This window comes from Salvia miltiorrhiza, chromosome 8 (assembly GCF_028751815.1).
Source record: "Salvia miltiorrhiza cultivar Shanhuang (shh) chromosome 8, IMPLAD_Smil_shh, whole genome shotgun sequence".
NCBI classification, from domain to species: Eukaryota; Viridiplantae; Streptophyta; class Magnoliopsida; order Lamiales; family Lamiaceae; genus Salvia; species Salvia miltiorrhiza.
The window spans coordinates 6,891,366-6,918,029 of NC_080394.1; the positions used below are offsets into that span (position 1 = coordinate 6,891,366).

Genomic DNA, 26,664 nt, shown 5'->3' on the forward strand with positions numbered 1-26,664 from the left:
TTGTTGATTTTTAAATATAATGATTTTAATTTATAATGCATGTTTTGAAAAAAGAAAAAAAAAAACTAAGAACAATTATATTGACATGTAAAATAAGTCCCCATATCTTGTGATTAGTATTTCAAAATTGTCTATGTTTATTTTACTATATTTTTTAAATCTATGTGTGGTTTGTGTGTTGTTTTTCTTTTTGTTATTGTTTGTAAATTATAAATATTATAAATTAATAACTATAATTCAGGTATTTTGTTTATATTATGGGGATACCGCGACAATTCATTGACATCACACAAGATAATGTGGTTGATTTTTATTATTGTTCACGTGTTATATTTAGTTGTTCCCTACTGTCATCTGTTATTTATGGATTTTATGTATTTGTGTATGTGTTCTCGTTTCTCACCAAAGATAAGGGTTTAATACTGTAATGAATTTATCAAGTTACTTATTTGGCTGTGAAATTAGCTGCACTAAAAAATCGTTCTTAATATCATGTGCTGCATTTATCAATTAAGGTGATGTATCTACAGTATATATTTTGACGATCTAATGGTTGAAAATAATTTTCGAGTTCATATTTTTAAAAAATGTTTTCGTTTGAACATTCTCCTATATATAGAAAGATAAATATTATGCTACATACTTTATGTGAACACATTTAGCTCACACTAGCTTTATGTTTTTTGTTTTATACATTTATTTTTTTACCTTATATATTGTTATTGAAATCATTAATTTTATAAATTACATCAAAATCAAAGCCCTATTTATTTGATCGATAAAATTATGATTTTATTGACCGATCAGATGATCCGGCTGATAAAATTATGTGACCGTCCGGTGAAATGATATGACCGCCCGAGTGATCAGATAATCTAGCCACCCACCGGTCACATGTACTCTTGACTGATAGTTGTCAACTCGTTGACTGATAACTGTCAAATCGGTCAAATGTTTAAGACTTTCACAAAAAACCAAACAAACCCATAAACATCAAGGGCATTTAAAGAATAGGGCATATGAAGCTTATGTTTATAAAAGAGGGCATTTTTCATATATAACTTAAGGAATATGTCATTTTAAATTTTCACACCTTGTTGCAGGCCCTTGAGGTAATCGACACAGTCACCTTAATTAATCATGTTTATAATGTACTTCCTCCATTCCAATTCAATAGTCTATACTCTCCCTGTCCCATTATTCATGACATGTATTCCTTTTTGAGCTGTCCCATGTAACATGACATGTTCATAATTAAAACTTAATTAAACTAGTTATTTAAACCTAAACCCTACTTTGTTTTCATTTTCACTTTCTTCTCCACTGCTCCATTTATTCTCGCACATTTCTTCTCTCGCATTTCTTTCTCCACCGCGAGGACGAGTAGCCGCAACCACCAGGCACACCGCTCTATTTCTTCTCGCACATTTCTTCTCTCACATTTTTTATTTGAACGTTCTAATTCAATAGATACTTCCTAAAATAAAAAGTCAATACATCACAAATATTCTCATATAACTCATTATTTACACCAAATGTAATTGTATTTCACATATAATTATATTTTCCTTATTTATCTCTTCTACTTTTTGGACACATATCCTAAACAAAAGTTATTTTATGTCTCCTATTTTATTATATAAATTTTATTCATTTTTTTAACATCTCTATCCAAGCCGTATGGCCTATTGAATTAGGACGAAAGGAGTATAAAAAAATTAGAGCAGCAGATTAAAGAGTAGTGAAAAATTAAATAAAAATAAAATAAATGACGAAAATAATAAAAAAGTAGTAATTTGTTTCGAATTGAAACGTTATAAATAAGATTTTTTGAAAAAAGGAAATTGGGACGAGGGAGAAGTAAAAATAAGTGAAGAACAAATATGATTTTTTTTTATTTTTTTTTTACGATCAAAATGTATATGACTTTAGAATTTGATGATAATACTTAGCCCACGTTTGATTGAGTATTTTTAGAGATTGGAAAGGGATTCAATTAATTGAATTTATTACTTGTTGTTTTATTTGAGTAATGAGTTACCCATTACCCTTACTTGAGAGTAATCCAATCACCCAATTTATTATCTCTCAAAATAGAGGGGAACAAAAGATTGATTAATTTACATTATTAAATCAAACACTCAATAAAAATAATAGTTATTGTTACCATTCCACTAATTTATTTAAGTCCATTTCCTTTCCATTTCTCTACTTAAACCAAACGAGCACTTAGAGCATCTCCAATGCATTGGTGCTTAGGGGGTGTCTTAGAAGGTGGTCCTCACCTAAGACACACCCATCTCCAATGCATTGTGTCTTAGATGGGTGCTTAGATCCCCATTTCCACAAAATTCACATTTCTACACTTTTATTTTTAAAATTCATATTTTATTAAAATTAAAATTCTACATTACAATAATTTAAAGACATAATTTAAATACAATAAAAAAAATAAAAAATACAATAATTTCCTATGGCTCAATCGGACCAAAACGAGACCAAATGTGCTCCTTCAAGTCCAAAGTGAGACGAGCATGCATCTCCGCGTCTCGCATGGATGCTTGTCGTGCAACAAATGCACGAAAATCCGGCGGAGCACCGGCACGAGGTTGAGATGCGGCGCTACTCGAAGATTCGTCGGCGTCTTCTTCCCACTGTGTTGCGTGCTCGCCTTCGTCTTCAATGATCTTGTTGTGCAAAATGATGCACGTGAACATGATGTCGCCATCTCCTCCTTGCTCCAAAGACGCGATGGGCCTTTAACGATTGCCCAACGAGTTTGAAAGACGCCGAAGGCTCGTTCAATATCCTTGCGAGCCGCTCTGTCACAGCCCACTATCCCAATGACGGGTTAACAGGGGTTATGACTTGGGGTGAACAATAAGAAATGGAAATGGACAATTACTTAACATTAAAGTATATGGAAATGTCACTCATAGATAAAATGCTAGGATCATATATGATTATTTGGATACTTATAAAACATACACATAAATGAGAACTGATTAAGGTGGGTTACCCAATAACACGTGTCACAATTTCATAACATAAAGTTATCCTAATCAAAGTGTTTTGCAGCGGAAAACGTGTGAGATATACATATGAAGATGTATACTCAAGGTTACATTTCTTGAAATGTCAAAGGAACACCCGCTCAACATCATTCCATTCCATCAACTGCTCAACCTGCACATTTAGAAATACATGCAGGGCTGAGTATAAAGATACTCAGTGGGCATAGCCGAAAATACAACATGCATACATATATAAATTGAACTGCCATAACAGTAACACACAGGGGTTTTCTTAAATGACCTGCGCTTACTAAAATATTTCTTTCATTTTCATAAAGTCGATCGGCCGATCATTTTCCTTCATATGATCCATATCTGTTCCTTTCTGTCACGCGCCGGGAAGGAGGCCTCCTTACCACGGACGCCAAGACCGGTCGCAAGCGACTCGCGGTCTCCATAAGTGTACACGTTAACCCTAGCTAGCGACCTTTGTCTAGCATAGGATCCCAATTGGATTTCCTTTAAAGTTGGCGAACCAACACAGATAGGATACATATAAAAACATAAACATTTTTGGCAGTCAATCATTTCATAAACATTTCATTTCATTTCATAAACATTTCATATCATTTCATAAAGAGCCATTTATCATTTGAACTTTTCATAAAACTGAAATTAACAGTTAAAACATATCATGCATATATATTCGTATATGAGGCCTACGTCACGCAGGGGATCTCTATATACGTAATAATAAAATAATGCCCACCTGATTAGGCAAAGCCTGTCGTTTATCCTTATCTCTGAATCGGAATAGCAATGCTAATCCTCCTGTTGCTCAAAGCCTACAAGAAATCTATTCTCAATAGGTCTCCTTGAATTCTAATCTTAAGTCATGGTGTAGTGCTTAATATTCTATGATTCACTTAGCCGGGTTTTCAAAATTTAATGAATAAATAATTGAAAACATTTTCTCTTGAGTTAAGAACACCAACAATATTCTTACTCATCTTTTAATAATTGGAATTATAAATAAAACCAATTAAATCATAAATATTCTTATTGCAAAATATAATGCAATTTCATGACATGCTTAGCATATAAGTAATTACTTAAAATATGCACTTCATAATAATAATATTATTATGCTAATTATCTTTAAAATAATTAATCAAACTTAATAAGTCTAATTAATTAAAATAGTGTATCTCCTTTAAATAAAAATCTGCATAAATCCAATTAAATAAATTAATAAAGGCCCAACAGATTTAAAAATTAAAAGCCCAGCTGAAACAAAAATAAATAAAATCTCGGCCCATGACTCGAGCCCACTACTAATTAAATCGGCCCACTCTCTAACAAAATTTTCAGCCCAACACTAATTAAAAACCCGGCCCAAATTTAAAACCCAACTCCTAACCCAAACCTAAAGCCCAACATCCCACCCCCTTTTCTTCCCTACTCCCTCTCTCGGTCACACTCACAACACAAACGCAGACACATCTAGCGGCTGCGCCGCCCAGCCTCCTTCTTCCTCGTTCTCTTTTCCGGCGTCGACGGATAAGCCGCCACCGCCGCCTGGACTCCCTCTGATCTCTCTCTAACTCACAACCATGGTCAAGACTCACACACCCACAAATCAGTCCGACTGCTCGCCTCTCTCGACTGATCCGCCGCCGCCTGCTCCAACCCCGGCGAATTCACGGCTGGAAGGCTGCCGTCTCTCTCTCTCCCTCGAATCTCCTCCGGTCTCCCCCTGCCGCTGTCAAGCCGCGGCCGCGTCTCCGGCGAAGGGCGTCATCTCTGGTCACTTCTCCCTTGAATCCCCCTTGGCGACGACGAGCGCCGCCGCCTCCCTCGGTCTCTCTCTCGGCGACAGCAGCAGCCAGGAGCCACCGTCGCCGACACCCTCAGCAATACCCAGCCCAGACCACCTCTCTCTCTCCAGCTGTGGCCGGGCAGCAGCGGCACCACCATCGCCGCCCTCAAATTCCCAGCGAGTAGCAGCCACCAAGCTGCCACCACCGCCGCCCATTTCCCTTATGTTCTCCCTCGTCTCCGGCAGTGGCTAACCACCACCACCGACCGCATCTCCTTCCCCACTCTTCACCGTGGCTAGGCAGCAACGGCAGAGCCGCAGCGCCTAGCCTCCCTCTCGACTCCATTTTTCAAAAATACATCAAAATTGGCATGCTTCATATATGTATCTATATGCACATAAATTGTATGTCTGAACACTTGGTGATTTTAAGAAATTGTTGTTCTTTATGAATGTGTATACATATGCACCGAAATGATGAGATGAAAGTATGTGAAGGTTTGATGTGTTACAATTGCAGTGTCATAACTGAATGAGCAAGTATAAAATAGATAGAGAGATTCAAAGATGAAACCTCTGGTTTGAGTTGCTGAAATCTGAGTTTTGTGGCAATTTGATCCATTCGCAATATGGCTTGAGCTCTGCACTTGGATTTCTTTGGGTTTGTTGGAACTAGAGAGTAACTTGAGGGAGAAATGAGATTGATCGAAGATGCTAAGTGAGGGAAAAGATAGATCCTTTATTGAAGTGAAATGACTTTGTAGAGAAAGGTATGGTGATGAATGAGGTGTATGGTATGATTGCAGAGAATGGTATGATTGAAAGGTATGGTGGTGAATGAGGTGTCTCAACAAAAAGCTATAAAGTTGTGGCATATGGTGGCTGATGGAGTAGGTGGGTGTAGGAGTAGATGGAAGTAATAAAATAAAATAAAATAAAAATCTTCCGGGTTGTACTATGAAAACTGTAATAATCGTTCAGTGTTCGTTAAATAAAATAGTTCGTGTAAATGATCGATGCTCAATTAAATAAATATGTAATGCATATAAATTTAATAACTAAATTTACAAATGTTTTTGTAAATCATTTGTGTTGGAATTAAAAATAAATTCTTTTTCTCATTCCGGCGTGAATCATCTTAAATCTAAGTTCAAAATAAATTCTAAATTTAACTCAGGGAAACGGGGTATTACATCCCTCCCTCCTTATAAAAATTCCGTCCTCGGAATTGCATATCCGGTATTCTATCTTGTGATACTAGTCATTCGTTTCATTCATCTCTTTTTTTTTTTTTTTTTTTTTGGCCTTTTCCATCCTGTGATGGTTCCACTACATGACGAGAACAATATTATTGCCTCGTAAAACTTGAATCTTGCGATCAAGTATCTGGACTGATTTCTCTTCACAACTTAGGTCCTGGCTAGGACTACTTTATCTTGCTTAATCACATGCTTTCTTAATTGCGAGATGCTATACGTATTGTATACATCCACAATGCTTGGTGGCAGAGCCAACTTATAGGCTACAAAGGCCTAACTTATCTAGGATCTCAAAAGGTCCTATATAACGGGGTCGTAACTTGCCCCTATTTCCCGAAACGTATAACTCCCTTTGAGGGAGAGACTTTGAGGAAAAATCGATCCCCAACATTAAATTCTAATTTCGATCGGCGTTTATCGGCGTAAGATTTTTTTTTTTTTTTTTTTTATGTGGTCGACTTTCTCAATCATCTGTTGGACCAGTTCAGGACCTAACAACATTCTTTCACTCACTTCATCTTAGTAAAGTGGTGAACTACCTTAATTGTTTCCTTCGTCCTAAGTCACCTTCTCAGATTTGACTAGGGAATTCTAATATCAAACTTTTCTCATCATCTTGGTAACTTTCACTTAAAGATTAATGGCACCCCTTCTGCCATGTAAACTCATTTTATCATTTCCAAATGATTATTTAATGGGGTTTCTAAGTTTCCATTGTGGTGGCGTTCCAACTTTATTCTTGCTGTAGCTTCTGGCACTTTAGCCAAAGCATTCACTCTCTTAACTGGAGCCTACTAGCCTTGGGGTTGGGTTATACCTTAAGTTTAGTTCTAGTGCTTTCCTTCCATTTCCTTTTTCTTTACCTCCATCTTGAGGTGATGTACATATCTTGTTTGTGCGTGAACTTTTTCCTTCTCCAATTGTTGTAGTGACTCGGTGGTGAGAGTCTCGTTCATTGCTTATTCCTTCATAATATCTCCTTAGTTTACTAGGGAAATTGAAAATCTCATGCCGCGATTCATTTACGAACTTCTTTACGCATTTCTCATTATTCATTTATAAATGACTTAAATAAGCATTTTAAACTCCATTAAAAAGGAATTGATTTAAAACATTTTAATCCTTTTAAAATCCATACTCATAAAGCCTTAACTCATGCTCTATCTCATATTCTATCTCTTTACTCATCTCTATATAAACTCTCCACTCATCTCAAATCCTTAAGTTCAAGGATAGGTTTCAAGAAAATCATGGTACTAAGTCTCGATTTATCTCTCATATAAGGCTCGTCCAATCTCATTCAACACATAGACAACACAATCACATAAGGCATATAAGAAAACACAATCAAACATTATCAAAACACGCTCTGTTTTTACACTGACTCAACTTCAAAATCTAACCTGTTCTTACTTCGACACCTCCTGGACTCGAGACTCATACCAAAAGAAAGGTCATCGAGTCTAATTTCATATAAAAAAAAGTAGAGTCAAAAACTCGAAGTATTGTAGGAGATATGACTGTTTTACTACAGTCTACCATATTCGGCAGTTTTGAGCAATCGAAAACTTGGATTTTTTTGAAAAAAATAGTAAATGTTGTCAAACTGGGCTCACATTTTGTGGATATCTAGCTAACACAATAAGGTTAATACCATAAAATTTTGGAAAGCTAGATCACACAGGAAGCTACTGAAATGAATGACTCTTTCCCCTGCTCTCTGAAACTCTCGGTAGTAATGTGCAGTTTCGGTTTTGTATTTTATAAAAATAGTAAACGAAGTCCAAATGACTTGAAATTTTACCGATGTTCTCAAGACTCATGTAGAGACTTGGTATAAAATTTTCAAAGTTTTTTTTTTTTTTTTAACATTGAAAAACCGTCGATCACAGTAGGTCAGTAAGCCTACGAAATTCACCAAAATCTCATCTCAAACTCTTAAAATACTCAACCCAACATTCCTTAAAGGAAACTCATCAAAGCTCATTTTAAACACATATAACACTCACAAACATTCAAGCACATTATAATGCTCATCATACTCAAATCTTGACTCTCTTCTTACATCATAACCTCAAATCTCTAGTAAAACGTTTCAATAAACGCATCATTAAAATTCTCTTCTCATTTTCATGCTCAAAATTACTCAAATACTCAAACACGATCTCATTCATCATATAAATCATTATACACATATAGATTCCCTTTTATCATGTACTAAACTCTAATGAAACTTCATGTATCATCATAAAACTCTTAATAAAACATGACAAACTTTCACATAATAGTCATAAAGCAATTAGACCTCATTTTATCAATCATTGACTTCTCAAAATATGAAAACTCAAAAACTCATATAAACTAAACAAAGTCAAAAAAAAAATTTCTTAGCCAACAAAAGACTTACTCAAACATAATTATACACTAATATCATGCTCAAATACATATATCTTAAGCCAAAATCACTTAAATAACACTTAGGCAAAAAGTCATAATTTTTATTAAACTAAACTCTTTTGAAAATATCACTAATCATGTATAACCTATTGATCAAGTCATAGATCTAACATCATAGGTTACCAATTAGCACAAATCAACATCATAAAACAAGATCATATATAGATACACATGTATGTCATTTTCTTCCTCAAACTAACACTTTTCATTTTTCACTTCTCAACCTCAAGCTTCAATCTCATCCATCATTAATCATCTAGATCATCTCATAAACTCAAATCCATCATCAATACATCAATTGATCCATAGGATCTCAACATCCCAATTTTAGGTAAACTAACCTAATAGAAAAATCTATATCTCATGGCTAATCATCAAGATATTCATATATATTAACTCAATAATCATCAATCATCATATAACTCAAGCCAATTCAAGAAAACAAACAACAAAATTTCGTAGGGTTTCAAGCTCCTAATTTTCGATAATTTCATAGAAATAAGTTGGGTGATTTTCTTGCTCAATCATGATCATATACTCACATATAACATCATACAATCTAGATCTATAAAAATAAGAATCACTTACCCAAGATTAAACAAAAATCAAAGTTTTCCTTTCTCACTCTTCAAACCAAACACCACGGTCCTCTTGAAATCTTCAAGAATTGAAAGGTGTTCATGTTGATTTGGTGGATGAATTGATCTTGATGTGAACTTGGAAGCTTTGGTGATTCATCTATGGTGATCTTTTGGAGCAAAATCGGAAGAGAGGGAGAGAAATTGAGAGTGGCCGAATGGTGAAGAAAATGAGGAAAATGAAGTGAATTTGTCTTGCTTAGGAAGGATGATTGGAGACCAAACACTATTCACCATTTAATACTTGTCCCCCCTATACACTAATCCCTTCCCTTCATCTTCATACCACATGTCCACTTCAAGTAAGGCTAAGGAAATTAATCACATGCTTATTAGATTAACATAATCATGTGTGTGTAAGGTTGTGTAGTCTAGAATAAATCATGTGTTAAGCTACATTAATAAAATCATAAAAGACTAATTACTAATTAATGCAATGCTATAACACAAAACTCTTGTGACCAATATTTAAAATAAATATGGCACTAATATTAGTGCACTCACTTAATTATAATATTCTTCATCATAGGAAAAATGATTTGAAAATATTTTGTTTGGAAAAATTTTCATAAACCGGCATTCTTTGATTTCTCAGTAAAAATAAACTGCACTTGCTTTGAAAACTTAATTAAAATTCCAAGAGCTAAAGTCATCAAATAAAAATCATAATAACTTGCTCACAATGACATACGTAACAAAACTCACATAATCAATCAGTCACGTAATTTCACATAATATCACGTCAAAGCAGTCGGCAAACACAGACAAACTAGACGTCTCTCCGACCGATTTTTTTTTTTTTTTTTATCAAGGTTTTTCACTCTTTCTTTCTCGACTCTATTTCCAACTCATTATTCCTATTTTCTTAATAGGACAGTCAATCTCTCTGACATCTCAGTACTCTCAATAGTGTTAAGACACTATCTCACAATATAGGGAAAAGTACGGGGTGTTACATGTACTATCAAATTTTGATAAAATTCATGACTTCATGCATAATTTAAAATTCATGTGGCTCATATAAATACACTTAACTCACCAATTATAACTTATGCACCACATTTATAAAAATTTCCTTTAACTAAGCACATTAAAACACATATATAACGATTAAATCACATCAGATAAATCAAACCAGTTTTTATTATTAATGGATGCCGAACCCTAATTATTAATAATTAAGCCCTTAATCAGGAATTAAAAGTCGAGGTATGACATACTATCCACTTTAAAAGAAATTTCGTCACGAAATTTGTACCACAGAAAATAATTCTGGGTACTTCTCATTCATGCTAGAATCGAGTTCCCACATCGCCTTTTCTTGATCATAGTGCTTCCAAAGAACTATTACTAAGGGTATCGACTTATTCCTTAGTACTTTAACTTTCCGATCTAGAATAGATTCGGGTCTCTCCTCATATCAATTGGATTCCTAATTCCAATTTATATACACGAGATTTACTTGAGAATAAGTTCCCTCGTCCTTTTGCGGCGGTTCATTTTGCTCTTACCTCATTCCTAGGGCTCATCTACGGGGTATTCTTTTTCCCAAAGACTAAAATAGTCATCAACCCATTTCTTGTTACCTATCACATGAATAACACTTTCCTATGAATTTATCTTAAAACTATCATAGACCCATTTAACTTAAGTCCTCGTACTCGAACACTATATTACGGTCTTAGCTTGGACTCTGAATTTCTATCATAATGAGTGGTCGATATCATTTATAGGACAAAAACTAATCTCAACCAATCACAATGAGACACAATTATACGAAGCCATAATTTGGGTAGTATACTACATCGGTAGACTAACACTTCTTGGTCTTATCAAACAAGGGAATCTATTATGACAACTCACGAGTTGCAAGGCTCAAACTCAACACAACATCAAAGCAAGGTGTTGTAGAAATTGTTCAAGAGAATCAAAAGAATGACCAGAGGGTATGAAATGATTAACTACTAGGTCGAACAAAATGACCTCGAGTAAGAACCCATCTGGCTTTTCAACCGAAAGTTGAAACACATGGGTTTTCAACCCAAAAGACGTCTACTGAGATTTGGATCATGTGGACTGGCCAGGTCCAACATCATCACCTCCCAGTCACACGGGAAACATCGTCCCGAACTTGGAGAGCCATGAACATATTATACATAACAAAACATAAGCTCATTATGACAACTAAACTTATCTTAAGGTTCTCTATCCTATTGATCTCAAACCCCAAACCTCTCTTAAGACATATACATACAGACATACGTACACAGGCAAAGCACACTATTCTTAAAATCTGCCCTGTAGCAAAAGTCGATTTGATATTCCGTCGCACTTGAACATTCGAACGTAGAGACTATGGTTCAACCTTTGATGCAACGTTTACCTTGAATTCGTCGCGTATCGTCATTCTGTGTTTTTCCTTTACCTCGTACATATCTTTCCATTCCTCTTTGTAGTTCAAAAGAATCATTGTTTTCTTGAGGGAGCTGAAACGCTCTAAGTTCTCTTTCATTCTTCTACATCATCACCTTAAGAATCTAGATTGTAGAGATATACTACTAATCTAGAAGTCTATGTTCTTTTAAAATTGTGATCATGCAACTTATAACAATCTATGTTCTCTGGGAAAACATATGTCACTTTTCTATCATTCATCTGATCATAACATCATAGACTGCAAAAATATGCCATGAAAGGCAAAACATTCAACATTCCATCATAACATACTCTTCACATAAACATATTCATGAAGCATTTTAGAACATTAACATCTTTAAAACGTTGAAACTGCAGTTACCTTCTTTCCTTGATTGAGCACGATGCAATGGAGTGTTGAGCGGTGCCATATGAACCCGTGTAAGTCTAAAGAATCAAACTAGACTCGACTCTTTAGAATAAGGTTTCTAGGGCCAGAGCGAACGAACCGCTCTGATACCACTCTGTCACAGCCCACTATCCCAATGACGGGTTAACAGGGGTTATGACTTGGGGTGAACAATAAGAAATGGAAATGGACAATTACTTAACATTAAAGTATATGGAAATGTCACTCATAGATAAAATGCTAGGATCATATATGATTATTTGGATACTTATAAAACATACACATAAATGAGAACTGATTAAGGTGGGTTACCCAATAACACGTGTCACAATTTCATAACATAAAGTTATCCTAATCAAAGTGTTTTGCAGCGGAAAACGTGTGAGATATACATATGAAGATGTATACTCAAGGTTACATTTCTTGAAATGTCAAAGGAACACCCGCTCAACATCATTCCATTCCATCAACTGCTCAACCTGCACATTTAGAAATACATGCAGGGCTGAGTATAAAGATACTCAGTGGGCATAGCCGAAAATACAACATGCATACATATATAAATTGAACTGCCATAACAGTAACACACAGGGGTTTTCTTAAATGACCTGCGCTTACTAAAATATTTCTTTCATTTTCATAAAGTCGATCGGCCGATCATTTTCCTTCATATGATCCATATCTGTTCCTTTCTGTCACGCGCCGGGAAGGAGGCCTCCTTACCACGGACGCCAAGACCGGTCGCAAGCGACTCGCGGTCTCCATAAGTGTACACGTTAACCCTAGCTAGCGACCTTTGTCTAGCATAGGATCCCAATTGGATTTCCTTTAAAGTTGGCGAACCAACACAGATAGGATACATATAAAAACATAAACATTTTTGGCAGTCAATCATTTCATAAACATTTCATTTCATTTCATAAACATTTCATATCATTTCATAAAGAGCCATTTATCATTTGAACTTTTCATAAAACTGAAATTAACAGTTAAAACATATCATGCATATATATTCGTATATGAGGCCTACGTCACGCAGGGGATCTCTATATACGTAATAATAAAATAATGCCCACCTGATTAGGCAAAGCCTGTCGTTTATCCTTATCTCTGAATCGGAATAGCAATGCTAATCCTCCTGTTGCTCAAAGCCTACAAGAAATCTATTCTCAATAGGTCTCCTTGAATTCTAATCTTAAGTCATGGTGTAGTGCTTAATATTCTATGATTCACTTAGCCGGGTTTTCAAAATTTAATGAATAAATAATTGAAAACATTTTCTCTTGAGTTAAGAACACCAACAATATTCTTACTCATCTTTTAATAATTGGAATTATAAATAAAACCAATTAAATCATAAATATTCTTATTGCAAAATATAATGCAATTTCATGACATGCTTAGCATATAAGTAATTACTTAAAATATGCACTTCATAATAATAATATTATTATGCTAATTATCTTTAAAATAATTAATCAAACTTAATAAGTCTAATTAATTAAAATAGTGTATCTCCTTTAAATAAAAATCTGCATAAATCCAATTAAATAAATTAATAAAGGCCCAACAGATTTAAAAATTAAAAGCCCAGCTGAAACAAAAATAAATAAAATCTCGGCCCATGACTCGAGCCCACTACTAATTAAATCGGCCCACTCTCTAACAAAATTTTCAGCCCAACACTAATTAAAAACCCGGCCCAAATTTAAAACCCAACTCCTAACCCAAACCTAAAGCCCAACATCCCACCCCCTTTTCTTCCCTACTCCCTCTCTCGGTCACACTCACAACACAAACGCAGACACATCTAGCGGCTGCGCCGCCCAGCCTCCTTCTTCCTCGTTCTCTTTTCCGGCGTCGACGGATAAGCCGCCACCGCCGCCTGGACTCCCTCTGATCTCTCTCTAACTCACAACCATGGTCAAGACTCACACACCCACAAATCAGTCCGACTGCTCGCCTCTCTCGACTGATCCGCCGCCGCCTGCTCCAACCCCGGCGAATTCACGGCTGGAAGGCTGCCGTCTCTCTCTCTCCCTCGAATCTCCTCCGGTCTCCCCCTGCCGCTGTCAAGCCGCGGCCGCGTCTCCGGCGAAGGGCGTCATCTCTGGTCACTTCTCCCTTGAATCCCCCTTGGCGACGACGAGCGCCGTCGCCTCCCTCGGTCTCTCTCTCGGCGACAGCAGCAGCCGGAGCCACCGTCGCCGACACCCTCAGCAATACCCAGCCCAGACCACCTCTCTCTCTCCAGCTGTGGCCGGGCAGCAGCGGCACCACCATCGCCGCCCTCAAATTCCCAGCGAGTAGCAGCCACCAAGCTGCCACCACCGCCGCCCATTTCCCTTATGTTCTCCCTCGTCTCCGGCAGTGGCTAACCACCACCACCGACCGCATCTCCTTCCCCACTCTTCACCGTGGCTAGGCAGCAACGGCAGAGCCGCAGCGCCTAGCCTCCCTCTCGACTCCATTTTTCAAAAATACATCAAAATTGGCATGCTTCATATATGTATCTATATGCACATAAATTGTATGTCTGAACACTTGGTGATTTTAAGAAATTGTTGTTCTTTATGAATGTGTATACATATGCACCGAAATGATGAGATGAAAGTATGTGAAGGTTTGATGTGTTACAATTGCAGTGTCATAACTGAATGAGCAAGTATAAAATAGATAGAGAGATTCAAAGATGAAACCTCTGGTTTGAGTTGCTGAAATCTGAGTTTTGTGGCAATTTGATCCATTCGCAATATGGCTGAGCTCTGCACTTGGATTTCTTTGGGTTTGTTGGAACTAGAGAGTAACTTGAGGGAGAAATGAGATTGATCGAAGATGCTAAGTGAGGGAAAAGATAGATCCTTTATTGAAGTGAAATGACTTTGTAGAGAAAGGTATGGTGATGAATGAGGTGTATGGTATGATTGAAAGGTATGGTGGTGAATGAGGTGTCTCAACAAAAAGCTATAAAGTTGTGGCATATGGTGGCTGATGGAGTAGGTGGGTGTAGGAGTAGATGGAAGTAATAAAATAAAATAAAATAAAAATCTTCCGGGTTGTACTATGAAAACTGTAATAATCGTTCAGTGTTCGTTAAATAAAATAGTTCGTGTAAATGATCGATGCTCAATTAAATAAATATGTAATGCATATAAATTTAATAACTAAATTTACAAATGTTTTTGTAAATCATTTGTGTTGGAATTAAAAATAAATTCTTTTTCTCATTCCGGCGTGAATCATCTTAAATCTAAGTTCAAAATAAATTCTAAATTTAACTCAGGGAAACGGGGTATTACACGCTTCCTGCATCACTTTGAATCTCTTCCCCTTCGGATCCGTCGGATGTGTAGGACTCTTCACGAATACCCGCCAATTGGGATAGATGCCGTCAGTCAAGTAGTACCCACTTGTGTAGTAGGCGTTGTTGACTTGATATGTGACCGACACCCACATTCCTTGCAGTCGATCGTTGAACAACGTCGAGTTGTTGAACACGTTGATGTCGTTGTTCAAGCGCCGGCTTCACGGTCCGCCTTCAGCAAAGTAATCCGCGTGCAAACGTAGAGCGCCGGCTTCACGGTCCCGATGAATGTAGGCCTTCTTTGCCACTCTTCGTCGCCACCGACGAGGTTGCGCATCCAGATCACCAATAGCTTGAACAATTTGATTAAATTCTTGCACAAGATTGGAAAATTCTTGAGCACATCGCTCATCCTCGTGGCTTGATGATGAGGAAGACATTTCTTATAGAGAATTTTTGTTGTGGAGATGATTTGTAGGTAATAAAATGATTGGAATTAAGTTGGGATATATATAGGTAAAGTGAAAAAAAATATTAAAATCTCACAATACCGTTGGAAGCCAACGATCGAATTTAAAAAAAAATAAAAAAATTCAAACGACAATATTTCAAAAAAAACGAATTTCAACTTTTTTTTTTAAATGGGGCGCGTCGCACCAACCATTTCTTCTCTTCGCCCCGGGTCTCCGCCAAGACACGGCCTCGCATCAGGGCACGTCTCCAGTGCAGCCGCCCTCCCTAAGCCCTGGATCGAGACTCCCTTGGACACTGGCGGTGGAGATGCTCTTAAGAGCAACTCCAGCGCTTGAGGCGAAGCTCGCATCGATCCGGTGCGCTGGAGTGCTGCCCGCGCTGGAGACCCGGCCAGTTCCGAGGCCGAGGCGAAGCAGAGACCCGGGGCGAAGGCGAGGCGTGTGTGGCGCGTCCGGCGGACGCGCCCTTTTAAAAAAAAAATCGAAATTCCTTTTTTTTTTTTATAAATATAACCGTGTATATATATATATATATATATAAAGTGACCGTTGGGGCCAACGGCTGAAATGTGTATTTTTTTTTCTTTTTTCCCTTTATCTATATATATATCACAATTTAATTCCATTCCTTTCATTATCTAAAAATCATCTAGAAAATTAAATTATGTCTTTAAATTATTGTAATTTTTGAGCCCTAGAAAATTATTGTAATTTTTTTTATTATTATTGTATTTAAATTATGTTTTTAAATTATTGTAATGTAGAATTTAAATTTTAATAAAATATGAATTTTAAAAATAAAAGTGTAGAAATATGAATTTTGTGGAAATGAGGATCTAAGCACCCACCTAAGACACAATCCATTGGAGAGAGGTGTGTCTTAGGTGGGGCCCACTCCTAAGACACCCCTCTAAGACACCAGCATTGGAGTTGCTCTAATAGTTGATACAAAAATGCAACAAAATGGGTGAAAGGGAAGAGAAAAACTTTGACTTGATAGTAAACCATTTTGGGTTCCCGCTCCAGTCTTCGATTACTTCCACTACTATATTCAACTGGCGGGAAGATTTAATCACTTATTCGGAGCTAATCGCTCTATTCTTCAACGCCCTCATCTCTCTCTCTCTCTCTACACTCTGGCATACCATAATCCGTGACATTTGATTAACAGTGAATTAGATTTACAGTTAATTCATGGAAGAGGAACCAGTTGCGCCGGATACAGCTACTCGCCGTTCGGTTAGTTAATTACACTTCAATTCACAGATTTGATGTTGCCTCGATGTGCTTCTGAACCCTAATTTTACTTGCTATCCACTAATGCATAATTGCTGATGCCTGTGTTCGAGTAGAAAAGACCTAGGGCTGAGGTCAAGCAAGCCGATTTCACTCGCACAGACAGAATTGAAGATTTATTGGAAGAAGAGAGGGAAGAATCTTCGGATGAATTTCAACAACCTCGCCCCAAAGCTAAGAGAAATAGAGCTAATGAAGGTGCTTCAACTTCGGCTGCAGCCGCTCGTAAAGCCGACCACACTTTGATTGGTACCGCCATTTTTCTCCTAGTCAGTTAGAGACAGTTAAACCAATAAGGTGTTTGTAATTAGAATTGTGTAAAATCTATTCAAATTTCTAATCATTCAACTTAAATTATAGGGCTTGAAATCTTATTTTCAAGCGATTAGGTCACTTTTTTATCCTATTGCAACCCCAGTATAAGTTTTGGCCTCGAATAATCTCAGAAATAAACATTCTCAGACCGAGTTTACTTTATTGTATGCTCAGCCCATCGTTCTTTTCTGTCTTGTGTGGTTCCTTTTTTCTAGTTTGGGGTTAGCTGGTTTTGCCTAGATTGGTTGCCTCGAGAATGAAATTACTGTACTGTATATTTCAGGCTAATTTTGCTGCTCTTTAGTTCATTTACCATATATTATGGGCAGTCTGGAGAGGGAGGACCTGAGTTAGTTTATACCTTTTCTTATCTTATTGTGTTTATTATATTATGTGTATGACAAATGCATCTTTCTTGTTCTTCAGAGGTTATTAAAGGTGATGGGAAGGAAATTCCAGAGGTAGTCAAAAGATGGGTTGAACACTACGAGAGGAACCAAAAATCCGCAATGGCTGAACTCTTAACTATGCTATTTGAGGTTATTATATGCTGTGTTCCGATCAATTTTTTATGACCAGATTTAATCACTTTATGCTGCTACTTAAGTGCACTATCACGTGCAGGCTTGCGGAGCAAAATATAGTATTCTTGAAGAGAATATTGATGAGACTGACGTTGATGATGTGGTTGTTGCTCTTGTTAACATGGCAAAAAGGGTATCCTTTGCTTATACCGAATCAAATGCATTATACATTTGTCTTGCTAATGAAACATATTTGTCTAATTCTCAAGAATATTTATACTTTTAAAGAATATTTTGGTTTTTTACATAGGGTTGTGTCTTTGGTCACCACAGATAAGCCTCATGTGGGCAACCATATGACCTAAAACTTATGAAACTCAAGATTTTTCTTAACAATTATGACTTAGGGGGAAGTTGAGGATTACCAGAGTTCCAAAAGAGGATTCAAACATTTGAAAGATAATCTTGTATATTTCTGGGACAATTTGGTCAGCGAATGTCAGAATGGACCACTGTTTGATCAGTCATTATTTGACAGATGTTTGGACTACATCATTGCGTTGTCATGGTAAGTACATGAAATCAAGTTACCAGGAAAATTAAATAGAACAAAGTAGCTTATTAAGCTTGTGGTTTTGTGTTTGGCAGTACTCCTCCTAGAAGTTATCGTCAAATTGCATCATTGATGGGACTTCAACTTGTCACGTCCTTCATCAATGTTGCTAAAATCCTTGGTCCACAGAGGGCAACCACTCAGAGACAGTTAGATGCTGAAAACAAGAAGAAGATTGATGGACCTCGAGTCGAGTCGCTCACTAAAAGGTTATCAATGACACATGAGAAGATAACTACACTGGAAGAGATGATGAGGAAAATCTTTACTGGGTACATTATCTTTATGCTGAAGTTTTGTTCATTAACTGTGATAAGATTTTGTTCCTTATTTTTCATGCCGTTTAAGGCACTTATATCAGTTCAATGCTGAAGTTCATCTTGTTTACTTTTTTTCAAGGTTATTCGTGCATCGTTACCGAGACATTGACCCAGATATTCGAATGTCGTGTATAGAGTCGCTTGGTGTGTGGGTACTGTCATATCCCTCGCTTTTCTTGCAGGATTTATATTTGAAGTATCTTGGATGGACATTGAACGACAAAGTAAGTTACATTTGGTTAGATTATTGTTGAGCGTTCGAGTCTTTATTTTTCCTCCAAATGCTGAACATTTTCTCATTATCCATCTGCTTTGAAGAGTTCTGGTGTTAGAAAGATCTCTGTCTTGGCATTGCAAAATCTTTATGAGGTGGATGTCAATGTGCCATCTCTGAGCCTTTTCACTCAGAGATTCTATAAACGGATGCTTGAGCTGGCTGACGATGTTGACATTTCTGTTTCAGTATGTGCAATAGGGCTTGTAAAACAGCTGTTAAGGTACAACAACTTGTGATGTTTTGGTGTGTGTGTGGTTGGGGGGGGGGGGGGGCATGGTGATCATACTTCAAAACTTGTCCTGATTAGGGGTTTTGGGATATATTGCAGACATGAACTTGTGCCTGATGAAGAACTAGGTTCTTTCTATGACTTATTAATTGATGACCCACCTGATGTTCGACGCGCCATTGGAGCCCTAGTACATGACCATTTGATTGCTCAGAAGTTCAATAATTCACAATCTCTCTCAACAGGTTACCGTTGTTTTCAGATGCATCTATATTTTAATCTTTAATTTGCCTGATTACCTATGTTATTTCTTTCAGGCAGTGATAGTGATTCTCCAGAGGTCCACATCAATAGAATGTTGAAGATACTCAAAGAATTTTCAGCTGATCCCATTCTGAGTTCATATGTCATTGATGATATCTGGGATTACATGGGGGCCATGAAAGTACGTAACTGCTAATGGTAACATGTGATATGCATGTTATAAATTCAATTAAAACATTTGGAGAGCAGTAGTTGGAAACGTAAAAAGGATATATATCGTGGTTTTTGGGATGTTGCTTTGGTGTGCTTGTCGCTCGAATATATCTTTCTCACCCTTTCCTAGTTCAATTAGTTTACTGGAAAAGAACAAAGAAATCAAAAGAATGAGGTTTCCTGCTAATGTCATCTACACTATTAATTTCACCTAGCTTCAAAATGTAACATTATTTTGTTGTGAGTACTGAGTAGAAGCACACTAGGTTCATGAATCATCAAAATTAAGTGGGTCAGTGATTGTTCCTAGGTTATGAAGATAATGAATTAATGATGATACATATATTTTATACTATTCACTGTTGATGTACTCACTTCATGCACGATCTCTTTTGGCTTCTTCTCCATTTTTCTGTTCACGTTCTTTTCTTCCTGGAAGTATGGCTTTTCTTGTATTGCTATATCTGAACCATTTTCTAGGTGTTCCTAATTATGTGGCTGGAAAGTTGTTTAAATAAATTCAGTGGAACCAGATGGATTTCCAATCATACTAGTGTCTGTTCATAAATTGGCTGCCTCGTGAAGGAGTGAATGTACTTGCAGGATTGGAAGTGCATCATTCGTATGCTTCTGGCAGATAACCCATCAGCTGAGCTTGATGATGCAGATGCTACAAATTTGATTCGGCTTCTCTTTGCATCAGTTAGGAAGGCAGTAGGAGAGAGGATTGTTCCTGCTACTGACAATAGAAACCCACATCATACCAAAGCTCAGAAGGTTATATTATTACTGTTTTATCATCATTTTTCTAATATTTTTCTGTCAGAATTCCAATTCTGTTTTATATTTAATCCACTGCAGCTGTTTATTGAATTTCTTCAATTGTATTTATCAACAAAGATATTATGACCCTGCAATGTATTATAACCAAATTCTACAGTATCCAATTCCATGCTTTTGCTTTACCATTACCAGGAAATGTTTGAAAACAGTAAGCGCGACATAACAGTTGCCATGATGAAGACCTATCCCCAGCTCTTACGCAAATTTATGCCTGACAAGGACAAAGTGGCTCCTCTAGTTGAAATTATTCCCCACATGAATCTTGAGCTTTATTCTCTTAAGAGACAGGAACAGGTGAATACCTTAAATTGCTTTTCTACATGGTTTAATCTATATAGTTGTACAAGACATGGTACTCTTAAGTCTTAACACAAAAGTGATACAATATATGTTGTGGAAAATGTCTTTTGCAGAACTTCAGGGCTGTTCTTAAACTTATGAGAGAGGCCTTTTTCAAGCATGGGGAGAAGGATAATTTGAGAGCATGTGTGAAGGCAATTAAGTTCTGTTCCTCTGAGAGCCAAGGAGAATTGCAAGACTTTGCCCAAAATCAGATCAAGGACCTTGAGGATGATTTGGTTGCCAAATTAAAATCGGCTATGAAAGATGTTATGGTAGAAATCTCACAAAGCTTATATTTTCTGTATTTGCATGATGATCTGAGGATTGACTTGCTTCTTGTGCGCAGAACGGTGGTGATGAATACTCCTTGCTTGTAAATCTGAAAAGGTTGTATGAACTTCAGTTATCGCACAAAGTTCCTCTAGACAGCTTGTATCAAGACCTTGTACATATTCTTCAGAGTTTCAGGAACATGGATGATGAGGTCTGCAAACTAAATGTCTTCATTGCACAATCATTTGTTCTTCTATCATGTTTCTTGACATCATGCTTTGCGATACAGGTTGTTGTTTTTTTGCTTCTGAATATGTTCCTTCATGTCTCTTGGTGCCTCTACTCCATTCTATCAAGTGAAACAGTTTCAGAGGCATCTTTATCTTCTCTGTTAGGGAAGCGTGATGCCTTGTTGGAAGAACTTGATTACTTTTTACGTGATTCTTTTCAACTTCATAGTGATATTAGGTCTAAAACTCAGCTGGCATATCGGGTTAGCACTCTCTTTCGTATGATTTCTCACTTATCAGCTCTGCCTTGTTTGCCACTTACTGTTTTGGCCTTTTAAAGAATTTTAGAATTACTATTTTGTTTGACTCTGCTGGTGTGCATACTTTTGGTAGGTCTGTGGTATTCTGGCAGATACCTGGTGTTTGTTCAAAAGGACTAAATTTGCTTTAACAAAGCTGGAAATCTTAGGGTATAGTCCAGATGTAACCATTATTGAAAAGTACTGGAGGATGTGCGAGCAACTGCTTGATGTTTCAGGTAGTTGACTGTATCTCTTCTAACTGGTACAGTTTTAAATATGTTGTAATTATTCAATATGCTGTTATTGAGCTGCATGAATATTTATGCATGTGCTCATAATTTTCAAAGCATTCCAACTAAGAGATCTGGTTTACCCTGATGGCTGTGGTAAAGTCCCACCTTTCCAAGTCTGTCTTTTCTTGTTAGATTTTGCTATTTCTTTTGGCTTCGCAAAATCATATAGATTGCTGGTCCTGCTGCCTGCTTGCTTTTGCTGTACTTTGACCAATGAAATCATCCCTAAAGTACTTGTTAAACAATTTTACGTGAGCATGTTTGTTTCTTTATATTATATGTAATGTTTTTTTTTTTTTTTTTTTTTTTCTGGAAAAATAATGTATTTTAAATTTATCTCTGATTCGCTGCAGATGATCCAGAAGATGAAGAAGAAAACAGAGAATATATTGAGGAGAATAATGCTGACATGGTGATGTTTGCTCTGGCCAAATTAGTATCTACTGATACAGTTGCTAAGGTATCTCTACCTTTTCGTTTCTTTCTAGTTATTGATATGATTTCTGTGTGTCAATCCATATACTGTTTTATGCCCTGCGATATTTTTTGCTTATAATTCTTATTCTTTGCTCTGTGTGTGTTAGTTCCTGATACATTTGTCAATTTTAGGGAAAGATAAAGCTATTTTAAAGTTTAAAAGTGATTTGACTTATATGTGCATGCTTGTTATATGTATGGTGTTCCGACTGCAGGAACATCTTGCCCCAGAGGTCATCTCTCATCTGGAGAAGTATAGTGCTAGTGTCGCCGAGATAGTTAAGCATCTAATCTCTTCCTTAAAGAAAAAGGGAGACATCTCAAATATTCTTTTAGAAGCCCTGAAAAGGGTAAGGCTACTAATTACCCACTTACTTTTTATGGTCTTTAACTTTTTTTTTTTGGCTGCTTCAATGTTTTCATTTTCCGGTTTTCCTTCATCAAAGGATGTGACAATAATGCTGATAATAGTGTGGTTAATGCCCAAGGCCAGAGGTCTTGGGTTCGAGTCCACCGTGGTGCGGTCTTTAAATTTTTTTATTTACTTGTTAATTTATCAAAATAAAAAATAAAAAATAATGCTGACATAGTACAGCCTCATGGTTAGCGGGTTGTATTTTATTTTATTTTTGGAATTTGTGGTTAGTTGTTTGGGTAGGAGTGGGGGGGGGGGGGAGAGAAGGAGGTTAGATGGGCCCTCGAGGGGATCCACATTAAGTCGTGTGATAGCATCAATAAAGAAAGAGCACCGAAGATCAAATTTCTGTAATTAAAGCTTTGTGACAGTGTTTATATGTTTTGACTAGGCATACCAAAGGTATCTGGTGGCAATTTCCTCTGGTGATGATGAAATATCAAGCAAGAAATTCCAGGAATGTAAAAATCTTGCTGCTCGGCTGTCTGGGTCGTACGTTGGTGCTGCTCGAAACAAGTATAAAGCTGAAATATTGAATATTGTCAGAGAAGGTATCAATTTTGCATTTGCAGAAGCACCAAAGCAGCTGTCATTCCTCGAGGGTGCAATGCTTCATTTTGTATCCAAACTTCCTGCGTCTGACATATTTGACATGTAAGAGCTTCTCTTCCAATTTTACTGACATTAAAAAGGCATGAAAGAAACTAATCACATAAAAGCACTTATTAATACATTGTGTTTTTCTTTTTGTGGGAAGTATCAGTTTATAAATGGATTAATATGTAGTTGGTGGATTATTTTAAGTCATTTATATACATTAGAATCTGTGTTTAATCCTCTTAAGTCGAATAAAATAATTAATGAACTACAAGAAATCAGCTTAGCGTAATATTGATCTTATCATTTTCTGATAGCATATTCCTATTGCTAAATTTGATTTGTGAGAAGCGTAGCAGATGCGTACAGCTGCATATGGGCTTCAACAGATCTTCCAAATACATGCTTAGGATTTTATATTAAAATGTAACGTGACAAATAAATTTACACATTTACTTGTTATTTGACTAGTATGAAAGGAGTTGAGAGAAGAACTGAAAATTTGAAGACGGATGAAGATCCAAGTGGCTGGCGTGCCTATTACACATTTCTAGACAGCCTTCGCGAGAAATATTTGAAAAATGAAGCTGCCAAAGGTACTCCATGCTTCAGATTCTTGACAATAATTTTTTTTTTTTTTGGGGGGGGGGGGGCAAACGGAGTTTTGAGAACTTAAGACAAGTCATGCCTTCTTTTGGCTTGAGGTATAATGTCTGACACGCCTTATGCTCTCTGGTTATGTATATCTCTCTATTGAAAACATTTAGTTTAACAATACATATTACAAGGTATCAGAAGTTAGTGATATTTAACTTTGGGGTTATACTACGCTAACTACCAAAACCTGATGTGCATAAAGTTGCAGATGGTAAAGAAGGCACAACCGTAAGACGGCGTGGTCGCCCACGCAAGCAGCAGACTCTACAAGGAAAAAGGCTTTTTGATGAGCAAAATTCAAGTGAAGAAGAAGATTCAATTAGTGGGTCTGATCAGGATTTAGGTGCTGAAGACAAGCAAGAAGAGGATGAACCATTGATAAACTCACTTAGAGCATCATCCAAGCTAAGATCATTAAGGGTTTCTAAGAGCCACACAAGAACAGTAGACAGTGACCGAGCAACAGAGGAGCTGACGACCCCAAAAACTTCTGGTACATATATATATGTGTGTGTGTATATATATGACTTTTTTTCATGCCTCTGCCGCTTGAGGAGTAGAATAAGGCCGATTTCTTACTTTCCCTCTTCTTTATGTTTCATTTCACTAGTATAAAATTACGTTTTCCTGATGTAGGGGCTTCCAGTTAGCAAAATGTCAAACCAAAATGAAGCAATTTCTGGACATGAAGAGTTGGAACCTCTCCAATGATAATCGAGCTGGGCAGTGTCGTGTCATGTAAGTTATGAAGCTACAGTTTGTCTGTGTATTTTGTTGTCGCACTTTTGCTCACAGCTTCCATAAGATGATTCCGTAGGTGTACAAATTTGCCACAGGATGTCATGTGCTATTTTCGGTATGATAATTGTTTGGAATCTTTGCTGCTGCTCGAACCTTTTAACCTCGTATTTATAAGGTCGTTGATAGTATGTATAGATAGTTGATCATTCTTTTATTTATTTCTGCCAGTACATTTTTCTGAAATCTAGCCATGTATGACGCTAATCCTGGGCATAAGATGAATTCAATACTGTGGTACTTGTAAAAAATATTTTATGCGGTACGTGGAGGGATAATCAAGACATTGTTAGAGAGAAGCATAATAAATAGGTTAGGATGATGCTAATTTCAAATTAAACTACATTTTGTTCCCAACTTAGCAAACAAAAATACTCCAGTTTATGTAATATTCCTGATACATTATTGTGTTGGTTGTACAGCTACTACAGTTTCTGTATCACAAAAACATTGTAAATTCTGGGTTACTTTTTAAAGTAGGGTCAGATCAGAAGTTGGTTGGTTCTAAGTTTTTCCAGATCATCGTGATTGTGCAACTAATTCAATATTTGGAGCAAATACAGATTAATGAATGGAAGTAACTGTCTTTAAACTACTTATAATAATCACCATTGTTCATTTGTCGAATATAAGCTTATACCGTAACTGGAAATCGTCGAAATTGGAATATGATTATATCATCATTTGAAAATCGTACACATTATTCAGTCCTGTCCAGTTCCCTAAAATATATACTGTACAATATTTTTTTGAAAATTCCAATGAATACGTTAGCTGCTACGTCGACACACAATGTAGAACCAGACTTTAAAATAAATGAAATTCACGTCGAGACACTAACAACATTTCAAGTGATTTTATGGGTATAGTATTCTTTTAAATTCACTAATTAGATTGGATTTCAAGTTGAAAATAAATGTCCAAGTATCCTGTAAAAATGTAACTTCATAAACACATTATGATTCAAAACAAGCTTAAAAAAAAAACAAGCAATTTGTTACAAGTACTTTTATTTAGAGTTCTATTCGTTTTGCTTTTCCGTACAAAGTAGATTTCTTTTGTTAATCACATATTATAATATATTATATTTCTTTTACAGATGATTTCTTTTTATAAAACATTATTAGAACGTTTTTGAATCAATAAACCATCATTATATTTACTCACAATGTAAACGTAATTTAATACTATATTATTATCGATTTTATAAGATGCGATTTTTATTAACTATAGTCTGAGTCTCTCTAAACAGGCAGTTGAGATATTTATTAACACAAGTACCTACAATTTATTATTATTATTATTATTATTATTATTATTATTATTATTATTATTTAAACGAAAATTTAAGTGATTGAAAAAACAAGAAAAGTTAATGATTAAAATGGTAACAAGTAGTAATGTATTTGAAAATAAGAACTCGCCGTGATGATGCATGATGGTCATTCACTTGGACGACGTCTGTTAACTTTCTATGTTATTGAACTTTATATAATTTGAATAATATGTATTGTATCTCAATGATAAAACATAAAGATTAGTGACAAAGACAAATGTTATTTATCTGATAACTGTTTTATACTACATTATTATAGTAA

The 26,664-nt window shown here is 36.3% G+C and overlaps 1 protein-coding gene and 1 long non-coding RNA gene across 5 annotated transcripts; one reads left to right on the plus strand and one right to left on the minus strand.

Moving 5' to 3' along the window:
* Window positions 1-2,905: 2,905 nt before the first annotated feature.
* Window positions 2,906-14,956, minus strand: LOC131000629 (uncharacterized). Of its 2 annotated transcripts, XR_009093756.1 has the most exons (4): window positions 14,711-14,932; window positions 13,088-13,163; window positions 11,985-12,490; window positions 2,906-3,186 (listed from the first exon to the last, which is right to left on the minus strand). It is a non-coding gene; the product is annotated as an uncharacterized LOC131000629 (long non-coding RNA). The 2 variants fall into 2 exon arrangements; XR_009093757.1 differs by lacking the exon at window positions 2,906-3,186 and having other exon boundaries at window positions 12,241-12,490; window positions 14,711-14,956.
* Window positions 14,957-16,739: 1,783 nt separating this feature from the next.
* On the plus strand, window positions 16,740-25,197 carry LOC131000519 (sister-chromatid cohesion protein 3-like). 3 transcript variants are annotated; one of them, XM_057926473.1, is made up of 22 exons: window positions 16,740-17,027; window positions 17,141-17,333; window positions 17,826-17,938; window positions 18,024-18,116; window positions 18,331-18,491; window positions 18,572-18,808; window positions 18,936-19,080; window positions 19,175-19,353; window positions 19,462-19,607; window positions 19,680-19,807; window positions 20,443-20,616; window positions 20,815-20,976; window positions 21,096-21,296; window positions 21,371-21,508; window positions 21,587-21,790; window positions 21,921-22,065; window positions 22,476-22,582; window positions 22,815-22,949; window positions 23,406-23,668; window positions 24,083-24,207; window positions 24,471-24,761; window positions 24,905-25,197. In XM_057926473.1, the coding sequence occupies exons 1-22, from the start codon at window positions 16,983-16,985 to the stop codon at window positions 24,916-24,918; spliced, it is 3,399 nt and encodes a 1,132-aa protein (XP_057782456.1). In that variant the 5' UTR covers window positions 16,740-16,982; the 3' UTR covers window positions 24,919-25,197. The 3 variants fall into 3 exon arrangements, with proteins under 3 accessions (XP_057782456.1, XP_057782457.1, XP_057782458.1); XM_057926474.1 differs by having other exon boundaries at window positions 24,477-24,761; XM_057926475.1 differs by having other exon boundaries at window positions 16,757-17,027; window positions 17,146-17,333.
* Window positions 25,198-26,664: the final 1,467 nt, after the last annotated feature.